The 17,543-nt window shown below is 51.3% G+C and overlaps 1 protein-coding gene across 1 annotated transcript; it reads left to right on the forward strand.

Annotated features, from left to right (window-relative positions):
- Positions 1 to 6,415: 6,415 nt before the first annotated feature.
- On the forward strand, positions 6,416 to 16,957 carry LOC121848587 (exostosin-like 3). The gene is made up of 7 exons (XM_042333666.1): positions 6,416 to 7,083; positions 7,343 to 7,723; positions 8,158 to 9,267; positions 11,161 to 11,288; positions 13,589 to 13,733; positions 14,540 to 14,668; positions 16,401 to 16,957. The coding sequence occupies exons 1-7, from the start codon at positions 6,427 to 6,429 to the stop codon at positions 16,608 to 16,610; spliced, it is 2,760 nt and encodes a 919-aa protein (XP_042189600.1). The 5' UTR covers positions 6,416 to 6,426; the 3' UTR covers positions 16,611 to 16,957.
- The last annotated feature ends 586 nt before the right edge of the window (positions 16,958 to 17,543 follow it).

Below are 17,543 nucleotides of genomic sequence, written 5' to 3' on the forward strand. Positions count from 1 at the left end.
TTTTCACTCAGAAGGTAGTGGAAACCTGGGACTCTCTCCCCCAAAAGGCTGTGAATGTTGGATCCAACAGACTGAGGTGGATAGAGTTTTGTTAGGTCAGAGTATCAAGAGGTATGGGGCAAAAGGAGATAATTGGAGTTGAGGTATACATCAGCCATGATCTTATTGAATGGCGGAACAGGCTTGAGTGGGGCTGAATGGCCTACTCCTGTTTCTATATTTATATTGCGCTACTAACACAGGGTAGCGTCGCAGAGACAGTGCAGAGGAGACCAACAAGGATGATCCCCAGTGTTAGAGGAATCAGCTAAGACCAACAGTTAGACAATACAATATACATTTACACATCATCTTTCACGTCGGGAGGATTCACCATGGATGCTGCGTGTTCCCAGCGACTTCTGTGTTTATACCAAGTTGTCCGCTATGTTTGCCTAAAATTTCTAATGTGCCATCTGCTAGTGATCACAGTGGAGGCTGTTATATAATAATCAAATACTGATTTCTTCATTTGATACAGCACTTTCATGTCGGGAGGAGTCTCAGAGCGTTTCACAGGATACAGTGTAAAGTGTAGTGACTGTCAGTGAATGTAGGAGATGCCATGATTACCAGAGACACGCGTTGCATCCAATGCAAGATTTGTATTACTTGGTGATGTGGACGGCGCAGGGCATTGAGGTGAAAGGGGCATTCAGTGGTGTGGGCGCTGTTTGTGAGTGATGCAACTCCCCAGATTGATACCAAATTAAACAGTTTCCCGCCATTCTGTGTGAGGTTAAATCCTGACGAACCTGTGTTGTAAAGGATGAGATCAAGTGGAAGTTGAGGACAGAGACAGAGAAAACACAGACACAGAGGAAGGAGAGAGAGAGCGCGCGAGCGAGGGCAGAGCGCGCGAGCGAGGGCAGAGCGCGCGAGCGAGGGCAGAGCGCGCGAGCGAGGGCAGAGCGCGCGAGCGAGGGCAGGGCGCGCGAGCGAGGGCAGGGCGCGCGAGCGAGGGCAGGGCGCGCGAGCGAGGGCAGGGCGCGCGAGGGCAGGGCGCGCGAGCCAGGGCAGGGCGCGCGAGCCAGGGCAGGGCGCGCGAGCCAGGGCAGGGCGCGCGAGCCAGGGCAGGGCGCGCGAGCCAGGGCAGGGCGCGCGAGCCAGGGCAGGGCGCGCGAGCCAGGGCAGGGCGCGCGAGCCAGGGCAGGGCGCGCGAGCCAGGGCAGGGCGCGCGAGCCAGGGCAGGGCGCGCGATTGAGGGCAGGGCGCGCGAGCCAGGGCAGGGCGCGCGAGCCAGGGCAGAGAGAGAATGAGAAAGCACATAGAGAGAGAGAGAGGACAGAGGGCAAGGTCAGAGCGAGAGACAGAAAGAGAGAGTGTGTGTTTGTGTGTGTGTGTAGGAATAGAAAGAGGATAGATAGGGAGAAGGAAGAGAAAAGGGAAGAAAGGCTGTACTTTAGCGGAGACCCTCTCAGGCCGAGCTGGGCTGGGAGCTGGGGTTGGGGTTGGAGCTGGGCTGGGCGTGTGCCAGCTGTGGTCAACACAGACCCCCACACAAGGCCTCTTGTTATTTCACACCCGTCCTTGCCCTCCAGGCAGGGATGTCTGCTGTTGCTCTAAATCCCAGCTCACAGCTTCTCACTTCCTCACAGGATTCTCCCCAGCCATCTCTGGGGCTAGTAAACTGCAGGTCCCAATTACAAAATACACAGTCACTCCACAGTGTACTCTGTGAAGCACTTTAAGACGTCTCGAAGATGTGATAAGGCGTGACATCAAATGCAAGGATTATTATTATTATTAAATCACGAGTTTCTCTCCGGAGGCACCGACTGGTGTAAAAGAATAATAAGAATCCTTGCATTTGATACAGCGCCTTATGTCGTTGAGACGCCTCAAAGAGCTTCACAGAATATACTGTTAAGTGATGTAACTGTATTTTGTGGGCAAAACGCGGCAGCCAATTGCACGCAGCAGTGTCCCACAAACAGTCCTGGATTGAATGACAATTTATTATTTAAAATAATATTTTTTTTGAAGGATTATTACCGCCGGAAAGCGATCCACCAATCGACTAACAAATGGGTTCCTACTTACTGCAAGGCAAACAGAGGGGTGTGGAGTAAGGAAACTTGCCCAACGTTTTGCTCTGTCTGGGAATCAAATCCAGGTCTCTCGCTTGCAATGCGAGTGCTCTAACCACTGAGCTACAGGATTTATATGACACAGGGCCATTTGGCGCATTGTGTCTGTGCTCTTTGAAAAGCAATCCTTGGCTCCACACCCGCCCCCCCCTCCCCACCACCCACACTCTCATACCCCTGAAGCTGATTCTGTCTGGATATCTGTCTAGTTCCCTTTGGAAAGCTAAGTCTGATCTTCCCCAGTGAATGTGATGCCTGCTGACTCGGATGCTTGTCAGCTCGTGTTGTACAGAGTCCCTGTAAAGCGCTTTCAGACGTCTCGATAACTTGATGAGATGCTGTATTAAATGTAACATCATTGATGCTAAAAAGCATCTCCCACCTAACCTGTATCTCTCTTCTTCCTGTTCCCTCTCCCCCCCCCCCCCCCCCCGCGCCCTATCTATTTTCTCTGCTGGGCTGGAGTGCAGTGTAATCAGTGCTGTCACTGGTGTAGTTAGCAATGACACGTCACACCCGCCAACATGGGATGGAGAGGGACACCGCAGAGTCTCCTACTCACCCCCTCACTCCACCACCCGCTGCCTCTGCTCGGCCAACTCTGACCTCCTGCTTGTCCCTCGTCCCCTCTGCTCCACCGTCAGCGGCCGCGCTTTCAGCCACTACGCCCCCAAAACTCTGGAACTCTCTCCCCCTCTGCCTTGCCCCCTCCTTCCCCATTTTCATGTCGCGCCCAAAGATCTTCCTCTCGACCGTGCTTACGGTCACCTCCTCCCGGCTCCGCGTCAGGCTCCGCCACGGTCAAGTGCTCTGGGACGCTACCCTTCGTGAGAGGCGCTATATAAACATAATTTGTTGTTGCCCCATGTGATGCCTGTTGACTCGGATGCTTGTCAGCTCGTGTTGGTTACTGTTGAGGGAAATGTCACAGGCTCCAGTTACTGCTCACTGCTTTGTGCTCATATATTATGGACGGTAACTTTAAATAAAGTGTTTGAGGCAGCCGAGGGCTATCACGAGTTCAGTGACAGAGCAGCTAGGCATCGCACCCCTTCCCTTGGCTCCTTCAAGCCCCTTCTCAACACCTGCTACAACTTTACATCAGAGGACATCCACTGGGGAAGATTCGACTTTGTTACCTTTCTTGTCTCTCTACTCTAATCCCATTCCCCGCTCTCTCTCTCCCCATCGTGTCTGTGCTGGTGTTCGCTCCCCCACTGGAGCTCTCTACTCTAACCACATTCCTTCACATAAGACATTAAACTAACTGTCTGGCTGTTTAGTTTGATGTTAAAGATCCTGCTGCACTATTCGAAAAGAGAATGGAGTTTCTCGCAGTGTTCTCGCTGACAATCTCAATTTGACTGCCACGTATCGCCCACAAAACACACAGTCACTGCAGGTTACAGTATATCCTGTGAAGCGCTTTGAGATTTCCTCCCACATGAAAGGCACTATATCAGATGTCAGGGATATTATTAATAATATAAAATAGTGGGTGGCGCTGTGTGCCGAATATTTACTTACCAAAAACAGTCACTACACTTCCCCCCCCTTTCTCTCGCTCTATATTAATAATGTTTGCATTTGATATAGCACCTTATCACGTCAATCAGACGTCTCAATGTGCTTCACGGAGAATACTGTTAAGTGTAGTGACTGTGTATTTTGTGGGCGAAACACGGCAGCTATTTGCGCACAACAGGGTCACACAAACAGTTGTAGATTGAGTGACCAAATTATTTTAATTTTTTTTGGAGGGATTATTACTCCTGGAAAGCGATCTGCCAAATGACTAACATCCGGGTTCCTATTTACTGCCGGTAAACAGGAGTGTGGAGTAAGGGAACTTGCCTAAGGTTTCGCCCGGCCCGGGAATCGAGCCTGGGCCCCCTCGCTTGCGAGGCGAGCGCTTTAACCACCGAGCTACAGGACTCGACAATACACTCCCTCTTTGTCTTGTGCTGTGTTGAGCTTCCTCGCTACCCTGACAGTGAGGGTGTGACTGAGAGGCATACCTGTGACTGGCAGTTTGGGTTCCTGTGACAATGGTTGTGGATGTATAATGGATGAGGAGTTTATTTAAGCTCTCACACGGCTGAGGGAGCCCAGCACAGGGGCCGAGCAGGCTTCAGCATTCCCACGCTTGTTCACATCGCTGGTAAAATGTTGCCCAAACTCTTGTTCACCCCTTCATCACCTCTCGCTCAGACTTGTCCATCACACTCCTCACTAGTCTCCCTCGCTCCTCTGTCTCCAAGCCACAACTCATCCAATCCTACATCTCCCGCATCCTCACTCTTACCTCCACCAAACTCCACACCCCCATCAACCCAATCCTCGCTAGGCTTCACTGCCTCCCTGTCTCCCACAGAATCGATATCAAGCTCCTCGCCCTTGCCTACAAATCCCTCCGTCTGCTCCCCTCTCCCCTTCTCTCTCTTGTCTCCTCCAACCCTATCGTATACTGAGCTCCGAGGGCCTATCACCCTGACTTTACTGTCTTCCCCCTCCCCCAGGAGATCACGTTCAAGATCCTCATCCTCACTTTTAATTGCAAGTTGCAGTTACATATATTATATGTGTGTCCTCTGTATGTCCTGTGTATATTAACAGCAGAGCCTGTGCTGGGAGTGTGAGGATCTGCACTAATAACAGCAGCTGTGTAGAGCGTGGGAACCTCTTGCTCTCTCCTCCCACCAGCTGTTGGTTGATTGGTGAGGATTAACATTAAACGGCTGTACATTAAAGGGATCATCTCCGTTCCACCTGTCCGCCAACTTGCCACAGCATTGCCAAGCCAACCCCTTTAACTCCGACATTTTCTCGACGTCTCTTATTTCATATCAAAACTGAAAATATGAATTAACTTGATGTATTTTGTTTAAATTGCCAGAAGTTGGCTGATGATGTTTGTCGTCCATTTCCTCTCCCTGAACAACAGGGTGAGACATGGGATATCAGATAGTCAGAGTGGTAAAGGGGAGGGGAGTTCCCACATTTTATCTCCAGGCAGTCAGTCACTCAGCCAAAACAGACTCTCTCTCTCTCCCAATGCCTAACCAACAATCTCCCTTAAATAAAACCAGTCACTCACTTTATGGCTGTTTGTGAGACGTTGCTGGGCGCAAATTGGCTGTCGCTTTTCGTCCACTAAACACCCGAGTTGCAAACCCCAACGTATACACATGTACTCTTTCCTCCCGGCTCCTGCGCCTAATACTTTCCGGAATGAGGTAAGCAGGATGTGTCCCTCCAGAGAGAGAGAGAGTGCATTCCATTCCAACTCTACCTCTGGGATTTCCATGTGTGGGTGGGATGCGTGGAATTCTCAGCTTGGGTTGGAGACTCTTAATACTTTGTATGCCATATAGTTATACACGTTAGTCTCTGTTCTTCCCTCCATCCCTCCATCTCTCTCTCCTCCATCCCTCTCCTCTCCTCCAGGGTTTCCACTTGTGTCGGACACCAGGCCGACCAGAAAAAAGCACAGTCACTACACTTAGCTCAACTTGACCAAGTAACTAACTGTCCCCTGTCTGTGTGTCTCAAGGTGTGGCCGCTGTTGGATTGAGCTCAGGCTGTGACCATCCGGTGACAGACGGCTGGACTGTCTAACGCTGACGCCAGCCCCTCCCCGCTGGCCGCCATGATGGTGGGTGAGGTGGCCTTGGGACGCTGAGGGAGCCCGATGGCGGGGAGCAGGAGGACTGCAGCCTGAGAACCCACCCACCCCACGAGGACGCCCTTCATCATGGCAACGGTGTTAGCGAGCGACCTTTAACCTCGCTCCGCAGTGGAGGGAGGAGGGGAGGGAGCTGTTGGGTTGAAGATGAAATTCCCGTTCTACTGGCCCTGATGCACGTTTACTCCCGACCTCGAGGCGAGAGGCCGGAAAGAAGGAAAAGCAGAATATGTTAAACCTTTGGACCCTCGAATATAATGGGACATTTGGTTGCCATGGATACTGAGCTCACCTGATTCCCAGCGGGAATTTTTTTTCTTCCCTTTTTTTGGTGTTTATATACCATCTACTTATACACGTTAGTCTTTGTTCCTCCTTCCATTCCTCCATCCCTCTCTCCATCCATCCCTCTCTCTTCCAGCCCTCTATCCCTCTCTCCATCCATCCCTCTCCTCCAGCCCTCCATTCTTCTCTCCATCCATCCCACTCTCCTCCATCTCACTCTTCTCCATCCCACTCTCTCCTACATTCATTCCAATTCTGTATCTTCCATTCAATATCCCTCTCTCTCCCCCCCTCTCTCTCTCCCTCATCCCCCGGGTGTCTAACCTCATGGTCTGTATCATGCTGCGTAACGGAGGTGTTGGGAATGGAGGGCAGCCGTGTATGCTGAGATGGTCCAACCGCATCCGGCTGACATGGCTCAGCTTCACGCTGTTCATCATCCTGGTTTTTTTCCCGCTGATCGCCCACTATTACCTGACCACTATTGACGGGGGGCTGGACGAGGCTGGACCCCGTATCTTCGAGGCTCGAGCCGGGGGGTCGCTGTGCGAGGTCAGGCACGTCCACGACCTGTGCCGCATCCGGGAGTCGGTGAGCGAGGAGCTGCTCCAGCTGGAGGCCAAGAGACAGGAGCTGAACAGCGAGATCGCACGGCTCAACACCAAGATCGACTCCTGTAAGAAGAGCATCGAGAACGCCAAACAAGACCTGCTCCAGCTCAAGAACGTCATCAGCCAGACCGAGCATTCCTACAAGGAGCTGGTAGCCCAGAACCAGCCTCGCCTCTCACTCCCCGTCCGGCTGCTCCCGGCCAAGGACGAGGTGGACATGCCCCCACCCCGGAACCCCGCCTCCTGCCGCCTCCACACCTGCTTCGATTACTCTCGCTGCCCCTTGACCTCCGCCTTTCCCGTCTACGTCTACTCCCCTGAGCAGAACCCCCTCACCCCCGCCATCGACCCCGCCCTCAGGCAGGCCTTGCAGGTAAATCAAGGGGGCTGTGGTGGGGGCTAGATTTATAGGGATGAATAATATTAATATAATTATTTATTATTTAATAATGTTCCTCTTATTCCCTGACTCCAGGCAAGAGTACAATTAATAATATTTAATAATACAATTAATAATCTGTATTGACTGTATTGTGGCTGAAACTGACGTGATGAGGTGCTATATTGAAGGCAAGGATTGTTATTATTAATATGATATATGTATTAATGTTGCTGTTGGTCTCTGACCCCAGGCCAGTGTACAGACTAATGCCTATGTGACGGACAATGCTGAGATAGCCTGTGTGTACGTGGTGTTGGTGGGGGAACTGCTGGAAGCCACCTCGATGACGCCTGGCGAGCTGGAGAAGCAGCTGCACTCGTTGCCGTACTGGAGAGCGGACGGACGCAACCACATCCTCCTGAACCTGTCCAAGCGCTCACAGACCCAGAACCTGCTGTATAACGTCAGCACGGGCAGAGCCATGGTAGCACAGTCCACCTTCTACCAGGCTCAGTACAGGCCCGGATTTGACGTGGTGGCCTCTCCTCTCGTCCACGCCATGTCCGAGCCCAACTTCCTGGAGATCCCACCGCAGGTTCCTGTCAAGAGGAAATATCTCTTCAGCTTCCAGGTGCCAGAAGCCACGGAGTGGGCGGGCGGTGTGTTTGCCTGTGAGGGCGGGCGGTGTGTTTGCCTGTGAGGGCGGGCGGTGTGTTTGCCTGTGAGGGCGGGCGGTGTGTTTGCCTGTTATAGCGGGTGGTGTGTTTGCCCGTGAGGGCGGGCGGTGTTTTGCGTGTGAGGGCGGGCGGTTTGCGAGGACGGTTAACACAGGGCGGTCGAGGCAGAGTCTCGGGATTTTCCCTGAGGTTGACTTACAGTGTGTTCTGCATTTGAAGAGCCACTGATGTCATTGATGTGCATTTATGCAGGAAGTGCTGTGGATGTCACGTCCCATGTCCTCTGTGCAGGACGTGTGGCTGATGTCCGTGGTGTGGGCTGACCCGCGCTGGGAGCTGTACTGAAGCTTGTTATAGCTGACCTGATCTGGTTGCTGTTTCTCTGCAGGGGGAGAAGATCGAGTCGCTGCGCTCCAGCCTACAGGAGGCCCGGTCATTCGAGGAGGAGATGGAGGGCAACGCGCCTGCGGACTATGACGACAGGATCATCGCCACGCTGAAGGCCGTGCAGGACAGTAAGCTGGACCTGGTGCTGGTGGAGTTCACCTGCAAGAGCCCCGCACGTCCCAGCCTGCCCACCGAGTGGGCGCTGTGCGGGGAGCGAGACCACCGGCTGGAGCTGCTGAAACTGTCCACCTTCGTGCTGATCGTCACCCCGGGCGACAGCAGGCTGCTGGCTTCCGCGGGCTGTGCCTTCAGGCTGTTTGAGGCGTTGGAGGCGGGTGCTATCCCTGTGGTGCTGGGCGAGCACGCTGAACTGCCCTATCAAGACACCGTGCGGTGGAGTGAGGCCGCGCTGGTGGTGCCCAAACCGCGCATCACTGAGCTTCACTTCCTGCTGAGGAGCCTCTCTGACAACGACCTCCTGAACATGAGACGTCAGGGCCGCTTCCTGTGGGAGACCTACTTCTCCACCTCCGACAGCGTCCTCAACACCGTCCTGGCCACGGTGAGGACCAGGCTGCAGATCCCGGCCGCCCCCATCGCCGAGGAGAGGTCCAGCGAGATCCCACACAAGTCGGGCAAAGCTGCGGGCACCGACCCCAACATGGCCGACACCGGGGACCTGGACCTGGGGCCGGTGGAGACGGAGCCGCCCTACGCCTCCCCCAAATACCTGAGGAACTTCACCGTCACCGTCCTCGACATGTACAGGACCTGGAACAGAGCCCCGGGGCCCTTCCACCTCTTCCCCCACACCCCCTTCGACCCAGTGCTGCCCTCCGAGGCCAAGTTCCTGGGCTCCGGCACAGGGTTCAGGCCCATCGGGGCGGGGGCTGGAGGCTCCGGGAGGGAATTCCAGGCAGCGCTGGGAGGGAACGTTCCCAGGGAACAGTTCACTGTGGTCATGCTGACCTACGAACGAGAGGAAGTCCTCATGAACTCCCTGGAGAGACTGAATGGACTTCCCTACTTAAACAAGGTCCTGGTGGTGTGGAACTCCCCCAAATCACCCTCCGAAGACCTCTTGTGGCCTGACATAGGAGTCCCCATCGTGGTAAGGATGTAACCTGTAGATTTCAACAACCAGGTCCCAGCCTGGCGCAGTCACCCGCACTCTCACCTCATCAGAAGCTCATGGGTTCAAGCACACAGGGAGCCCACAGTTCAGGCTGACATTCCAGCACAATGCTGGGGGGAGTGGAGGGTCACTGCATTGTCAGAGGTGCCATCCTTCAGATGAGAATCCCATAATGTAGTGGTTAGAGCAACAATCTCCCAAATAAAATGAATCACTCACTCCGCGGCTGTGTGTGGGACAATGCTGTGGTCAAACTACTCTTGGTGACCAAATACACTCACGACAATTCCCCGTGAAGTGCTATGAGTTGTTTTGATTTTATCGTTACTGTGTCATAAACAAAATTATTATTTCCTCTGGTTAATCCAGTCAGACAACAACAACTTGCTTTTATAGCGCCCTTCATGCAGGGCAGCGTCTTAGAGCGCTTAACAGTGGCGGAGCCCAACGCCACGCCGGGGAGAAGGGGGCGTTGACCATAAGCACGATCAAAGAGGAAGGCCTTCGGGTGTGATCTGAAAAGGGGGAAGGAGGGGCAACTCGGAGATCGACGGAGGGAGTCGCAGAGTTTTTGAGGGTAGTGACTGATGGTGGAGCGGAGAGGACAAGGGACAAACATGAGGCCAGAGCAAGCAGAGCGGAGGCGGTGGATGATGAGGGAGCAAGAAGATCAGAGCAGTCGGGAGGTGCCAGGGGGTCAAGGGATTTATAGACGAGTGAGAGGATCTTGAAATTGATCCGTTCAGTGATAGAGAGCCAGTGGAGCCTGGCAAGGACTGGTGTGATGGGTACAAACCTCCTTTAGTGGCAGACCTCTGTGTTGAAGGTATCCCAGCCTTAGAGGGTGTTTAAGCGCTCTGTCCGGCGTGGAGGACGCTATATAAATCCTAGTGATTGTTGTTGTAGTGAGAGGCCGTGTAGACTCGGGTTAAGTCCTCAGTAAAGAGGAAGTCAAGGTTAAGATTCAATTGAGGTATTTGAAATAATGGAAAGAATTGGTATGTTAGATTTCGATGTGGGAGCTTTGTAGTCAGTGTGTGTGTGTGTGTGTGTTGGGGGGGGGGTTGGGGGTGGTCAGTATGTGTGTGTGTGTGGGGGTGGGAGGGGGTCAGTGTGTATGTGTGGGTGGGGGTAGTGTGTGTGGGGGGAGGTCAGTGTGTGTGGGGGGGATCAGTGTGTGTGGGGGGGGTCAGTGTGTGTGGGGGGGGTGTCAGTGTGTGTGTGGGGGGTGTCAATGTGTGTGGGGTGGGTTCAGTGTGTGTGTGGTGGGGGTGTCGGTGTGTGTGGGGGCAGTGTGTGTGGGGTGGTTCAGTGTGTGTGTGTGGGGGGGGGTGGGGTCAGTGTGTGTGGGGGGTGTCAGTGTGTGGGGGGTGGTCAGTGTGTGTGGGGGGGTGGTCAGTGTGTGTGGGGGGGTGGTCAGTGTGTGTGGGGGTGTGTCTGTGTGGGGGTGTGTCAGTGTGTGGGGGGGGTCAGTGTGTGGGGGGGGTCCAGTGTGTGGGGGGGGTCAGTGTGTGGGGGGGTCAGTGTGTGGGGGGTCAGTGTGTGGGGGGGTTGTCAGTGTGTGGAGTGTGTCAGTGTGTGGGGGGGGTCAGTGTGTGTGGGGGGGGGGGGTCAGTGTGGGGGGGCTCAGTGTGTGGGGGGGGCAGTGTGTGGGGGTGTGTCAGTGTGTGGGGGGGGGTCAGTGTGTGGGGGTGTGTCAGTGTGTGGGGGGGGGGTCAGTGTGTGGGGGGGGTCAGTGTGTGGGGGGGGGGGTCAGTGTGTGGGGGGGGGGGTCAGTGTGTGGGGGGTCGGGGATGAATGTAGGGCAGTTTGTGAGGAGCAGGTCTCGACTCCCACTCTGGGTCACTGTTGTTGTTGTTTCCCCGCCAGGTGGTTCACACTGAGAAGAACAGCCTGAACAACCGCTTCCTGCCCTGGGATGTCATCGAGACCGAGGCCATTCTGTCCATCGATGACGACGCCCACCTCCGCCATGACGAGATCATGTTTGGCTTCCGGTGAGCACTTCCTGGTTGCTGTTGTCCTCCCCTCCCCCAGAGAGCAAATAAGTCTGGCTCTGCCCTCCATAAGCTGAAAACCATCCAAAATTTTGCAGCTTGTGTCCTCTCCCACACCAGGCTCCGTGATCCTGTCACATCTTCCCCCGGCTCCACTGACTCCCCAACCCCCAGAGAATTCTCGTTCTCACTTTTAAATTCCTCCACAGTCTCCCCCCCCCCCACAGTCACAAACCTCCTGCCAACCCACCCACTCCCTTCGCTTATCAAACATGGCCTCCTTCACAACCCCCATACAACACATCCCCACCATCAGTGAGCGAGCTTTAACCCGTTCTGCCCTGCTCTCTGGAACGCTGCATTGTCGGAGGAGCCGTCCTTCAGATGCAATGTGGAAACTGATGCCCAATTCCCCAGTTCAGGTGGATGTTAAAGACCGTGTGATGCTATTAGAAATATAGTTTTGGGTCAGCCTAGTGCGGAAACCCGTCACCGTGCTTAAGTATCCAATTTGGACTGAGAGTTCCACATATATACTGCCACCTACACATGGAAATCCCAGAGAGATTATAGGAGTGGAATGCGCACTCTTTCCCTTGAAGGACACATCCTGTTTACCTAATTCCGGAGAGTATTAGGCAGGTCGGCGAGAGCCAAGGTTTGGGAACTACAGAGTATGAATTGGGGTGACTGCTGGAGCCTAACCACCTAAACCCACATAGCTTGCCATTGGTATCACTGTTTGACAAGCTTTCCCACTGCTTGTCTAGGATTATTATTACCCGATAGGGATCAGATAAGACCTTAAATCCGTCTGCCTGGTCAGGTGGACTTTAAAGATCCTGCGGCCTGTTCAAAGAGAGAATGTCTGGCCTGTCCTGACAATCTGGGATTATTCAGCTGACGTCCCCCTCACCCCCGCCAAAAAAATCAGTCAGTCACTTCCTGGCTGGTTGGGGGACACTGCGATGCGCAGACTGATTGTTGTGTTCACCCACAAAACACACAGTCACTATGTGGTACGTTTCAGTAAGAATCCTGTGACGTGTTTTGAGATATCTCAATGTGATAAGGTGCTGTATCAAATGCAAAGATGATTATTATTATTATTATCATGTTATTACAGTTTAAATCACTCTGTGGTTGTAATTTATGAGTGGTTTTCAGTGACCAATAACACTGCCACATTACATATAAATGGACATTACTTTTCTTACTGTGTCTGAGCTTCCTAAACTAGCTACGTTTTGCAGGTTGATATTTTGTTCACCAGGTATTTTGTCCGCTATTTCTGAATAATCTCATTAACAGCCCCAGTTACACCGATCATTATAATAACCAAGTTTAATACTGTCACGTTCGCCCACATTCAGTTTGTAGATTGCTATATTTCCTGATCTTCTCTAGTTTTTACATTGTAATTAATCCCTTGGAATAGCCACATCTATAATACTACGTACACAATCTAGTTGGGTCTTAATGATAATATCTGTTTTGTTACAGATTACTGTTCTGGCTGTATGTACTCGTAAATCCCAGATTATAGTGATGTTATTTTTTGATGTCACTTTTGCTGGTTGATGTTCATACCAGCTGTTTTTTACATCTATAATTTATAATAATAATAATCCTTGGACTTGATATAGCGCCTTATCATGTAGTTGAGACATCTTTTCACAGAATATACTGTGTATTTTGTGGGTGAAAAGCGGTAGCCAATTGTAAATAACAGTGTCCCACAAATAGTTATAGATTGAATGACCACATTTTTTTGGGAGGGATTATTACCCCTGGAAAGCGATCTGGCAATCGACTAACAACCAGGTTCCTGCTTACTGCTACGTAAACAGAGTAAGGAAACTTGCCTAAGGTTTCTCCCCTCCCCTATCACCGAACGGATCGATTTAAAGATCCTCACACTTGTCTTCAAATCCCTTCATGCCCTGGCACCTCACTACCCCTCCAACCTGCTTACCCCCCAACCCACTGCCTCTGTTCGACTGGCTCTGGCCTCCTGCTTGTCCCTCGTGCCCTCCATTCAACCATTGGTGATTTGCTTTCACCCACTACCCCACCCGCTAAACTCTGGAACACTCTTCCCGTATCCCTCCACTTTGCCCCTTCCTTCTCCATCTTCAGGTCGTGCCTGACGTCCTTCCTCTTCGACCCCCCCCCGTCACCCCCCCGGCTTAGTGTCAAGTGCTCTGGGATACTACCCAAGGTGAGGGGCGCTATGTAAATGCAAGTTGTTGTTGTGATATCAAATGATTAATTCCTATTGTTATGAATTGCCCCCCCAGAGTGTGGCGCGAGGCCAGGGACCGAATCGTGGGGTTTCCGGGCAGATACCACGCCTGGGACATGAACCACCAGTCGTGGCTCTACAACTCCAATTATTCCTGTGAGCTCTCCATGGTACTGACAGGAGCCGCCTTCTTCCACAAGGTTTGGAGACCCCGTCAAGTGGTGGGTGGGGAGGGGGTTCATTACCAAGCGTTCCTGTTGTCTTTTATTCTAGTGACAATCATCAGCTCCTCATTGGTTTCCCTGCCTCCGAGTCGCAAGGTTTTGAGAGTCTTTGACTTCTGGTCACTGTGCTTTACAGTGTACAACACAGACTGAGTTTAAGATACTTGTCCTCACTTTTAAAGCTCTCCATGGTCGTGCCTCCCCACTTGTCACTCTGACCACTTAACAACCTGTGTCTCTCTCCATTCTGCCTGATCTACATCCCCCATCCTGCCCGCTTCAACATCGCCGGTCAGGCCTCCAGCCTCTCTGCCCCCACCCTCTCCACCTAGCCGCCTCCCTTACCTCCTTCAAGATCTGTCTCAAGACCTTCCTCTTCGATTGTGCCTTCTGCCACATTCCCACCCCCATTCCCCCTATACTACACCCCTCATAATTCCAATCCCCATCTCGGGTGCAAACTCTTAACTGTCCAGCACCCTGGGACGTGCTCCTGAAGTCATTCATTGTTGTTGTTGCCACTTACATAACACCACCGACACATGAAAATTTCCCTGTGTATTGAGAATGTAATGTGCACCCTCTCTCTTTGGAGGGACACATCCTGATTACCTAATCCCAGAGCGTATTAGGCGCAGGCTGGTGAGAGCTGAGGCTTGGGGAACCCAGAGAGTGTTTTCGGGGTTTATTTTAAGATTGTGTGCATTGGGATGGAGTGGCTGTGGTGCTGGGTGGGGTTGTGCTCTATGCTGTGTGTGTGACTGTCTTTCTGCTCTCTGTAGTATTACGCCTACCTGTACTCCTACGTCATGCCCCAGGCCATCCGCGACATGGTGGACGAGTACATCAACTGTGAGGACATCGCCATGAACTTCCTCGTCTCCCACATCACCAGGAAGCCCCCCATCAAGGTGACTGTGATCACGGCACAGCCCGGCCCCTCACACAATAAAACACCGGGTGTTAGCACCAGTGGTGGAGCTCCTCTTCCAGGTTGCGATTTTTCCCATTCAGATCCTGTTAATCCTTGCAAGCCAAAGGTCCAGTTGGTCTTGGCTGAACCAGCAGTACAAAGCTTGTGCTGTTTTACTCTGCCCCTACCCTTTGGAACTCCATCTCACAGTCCCTTTGCCTGGATCCCCCCACCCGCTTTGCCTGGCTCCCTCCGTCTTCAAGTCCCTCTTCAACCTCACCTTCGGTCACCCTCCTACCCTCCCTGCCCTAGACTCCTCCTGATCCCAACCCCCAGCTCACGTCCAAATCCCCGACTGTCCAGCGCCTTGGTACGTCCTCTTGATGGGAAAGGCGCTGTGTAAATTGTTGTTGTTTTAGTTGGTTAAAACTCAAGCAATTCTTTATACAGCAATGAGCTCCCTATATCAACAGTGACATTTCTATATAGTCTGATATTAACGGTGAGAACCTCTATATAGTCTGATATTAACAGTGAGCACCTCTATATAGTCTGATATTAACAGTGAACACCTCTATATAGTCTGATATTAACAGTGACACCTCTATATAGTCTGATATTAACAGTGAGCACCTCTATATAGTCTGATATTAACAGTGAGCACCTCTATATAGTCTGATATTAACAGTGACACCTCTATATAGTCTGATATTAACAGTGACACCTCTATATAGTCTGATATTAACAGTGAGCACCTCTATATAGTCTGATATTAACAGTGAGCACCTCTATATAGTCTGATATTAACAGTGACACCTCTATATAGTCTGATATTAACAGTGACACCTCTATATAGTCTGATATTAACAGTGAGCACCTCTATATAGTCTGATATTAACAGTGACACATCTATATAGTCTGATATTATTAGTGAGCACCTCTATATAGTCTGATATTAACAGTGAGAACCTCTATATAGTCTGATATTAACAGTGAGCACCTCTATATAGTCTGATATTAACAGTGACACCTATATAGTCTGATATTATTAGTGAGCACCTCTATATAGTCTTGATATTAACAGTGAGCACCTCTATATAGTCTGATATTAACAGTGAGAACCTCTATATAGTCTGATATTAACAGTGAGACCTCTATATAGTCTGATATTAACAGTGACACCTCTATATAGTCTGATATTAACAGTGAGGACCTCTATATAGTCTGATATTAACAGTGAGAACCTCTATATAGTCTGATATTAACAGTGAGAACCTCTATATAGTCTGATATTAACAGTGAGACCTCTATATAGTCTGATATTAACAGTGAGAACCTCTATATAGTCTGATATTAACAGTGAGCACCTCTATATAGTCTGATATTAACAGTGAGAACCTCTATATAGTCTGATATTAACAGTGAGAGCCTCTATATAGTCTGATATTAACAGTGAGAACCTCTATATAGTCTGATATTAACAGTGAGACCTCTATATAGTCTGATATTAACAGTGAGAACCTCTATATAGTCTGATATTAACAGTGAGACCTCTATATAGTCTGATATTAACAGTGAGAACCTCTATATAGTCTGATATTAACAGTGACACCTCTATATAGTCTGATATTAACAGTGAGCACCTCTATATAGTCTGATATTAACAGTGAGACCTCTATATAGTCTGATATTGACAGTGATACCCCTCTCTCTCTCTCTCTGCCTCCCAGGTGACGTCTCGCTGGACGTTCCGCTGCCCGGGCTGCCCACAGGCTCTGTCTCACGATGACTCTCACTTTCACGAGCGTCACAAGTGTATCAACTTCTTTGTGAAGGTGTACGGCTACATGCCGCTGCTCTACACACAGTTCCGCGTGGACTCAGTGCTCTTCAAAACCCGACTGCCTCACGACAAGACCAAGTGCTTCAAGTTCATCTGAGGAGGAGAGTGAGAGAGAGAGAGAGAGAGAGGGAGCGAGAGAGCGCACCCACACATGAGGGAGGTGGGCTCTCACTCGCACATACTGGACAATTCGTTGCCAAAACTTTATGAGTCAGGGGGGAAGAGGGTAAAAACACTGCATTCACCCCATTCTCCTCCCCCATTCTTCTCCCTCTCCCCCCACCACCCCCACTCGCTCACTTTTATGTTCACCTCATCTTCTAACCAGCCTCCATCTCGCTGCTCATATTTAATTCATACTTTGTGATGCCTGTAAGCGGAGGCAAACGGTGCGGTGTGAGAGAGAGAACGAGAGAGAGAGAATGAGAAAGAGAACAAACAAAATGAGAGAGAAAACAAGAATGAGAGAGAAAGAGAATTAAAGAGCGAATGAGCACAAAAGAGAATGAAAGAAAGAGAAAACGGATGACGGAGAAAACGAGAGAAAGAACGAGAGAGAAAGAGAAAATGCGAGAGAGTGAATGAGAGAGAAGAAGAGAGGAATATCTGTAAACCCATCCCCAAAACGTCAACGGTTGCCAGACAGGAAGCTCGGGGGTGAGTGTGAAAGGTGTGTGTGGGGGTGGTGGGGGGGGAAGAGGGTTGGGGAGGGAGGCGAGAATAAAAGATGGGACAACACAACGAGATGGGAGGTGGATGTTCCCCAATTGCCAAAACCCATGACTGACCCCGGCTGAGAGCACCAGAGACACATCTCACAGACACCTTGATCGGGAGGGAGTCGAGCAGCACTTTACAGAGGAGCTCAGTGACTGACTGTCCCCCCCACCCTCCCCGTGCAGAGGTAACCATTCGGAGGCCGGGGAGCAGGTCAGGCGATCAGGAGCCACTGTGTGATCAGCTACATTACAACAGGTTTTTTTTCCCCCCCCAAAAGTATTAAACTTTGGGTTTTATTTACAACATTTTG

The sequence above is a fragment of the Callorhinchus milii genome, unplaced genomic scaffold (assembly GCF_018977255.1).
Source record: "Callorhinchus milii isolate IMCB2004 unplaced genomic scaffold, IMCB_Cmil_1.0 Scaffold3, whole genome shotgun sequence".
NCBI classification, from domain to species: Eukaryota; Metazoa; Chordata; class Chondrichthyes; order Chimaeriformes; family Callorhinchidae; genus Callorhinchus; species Callorhinchus milii.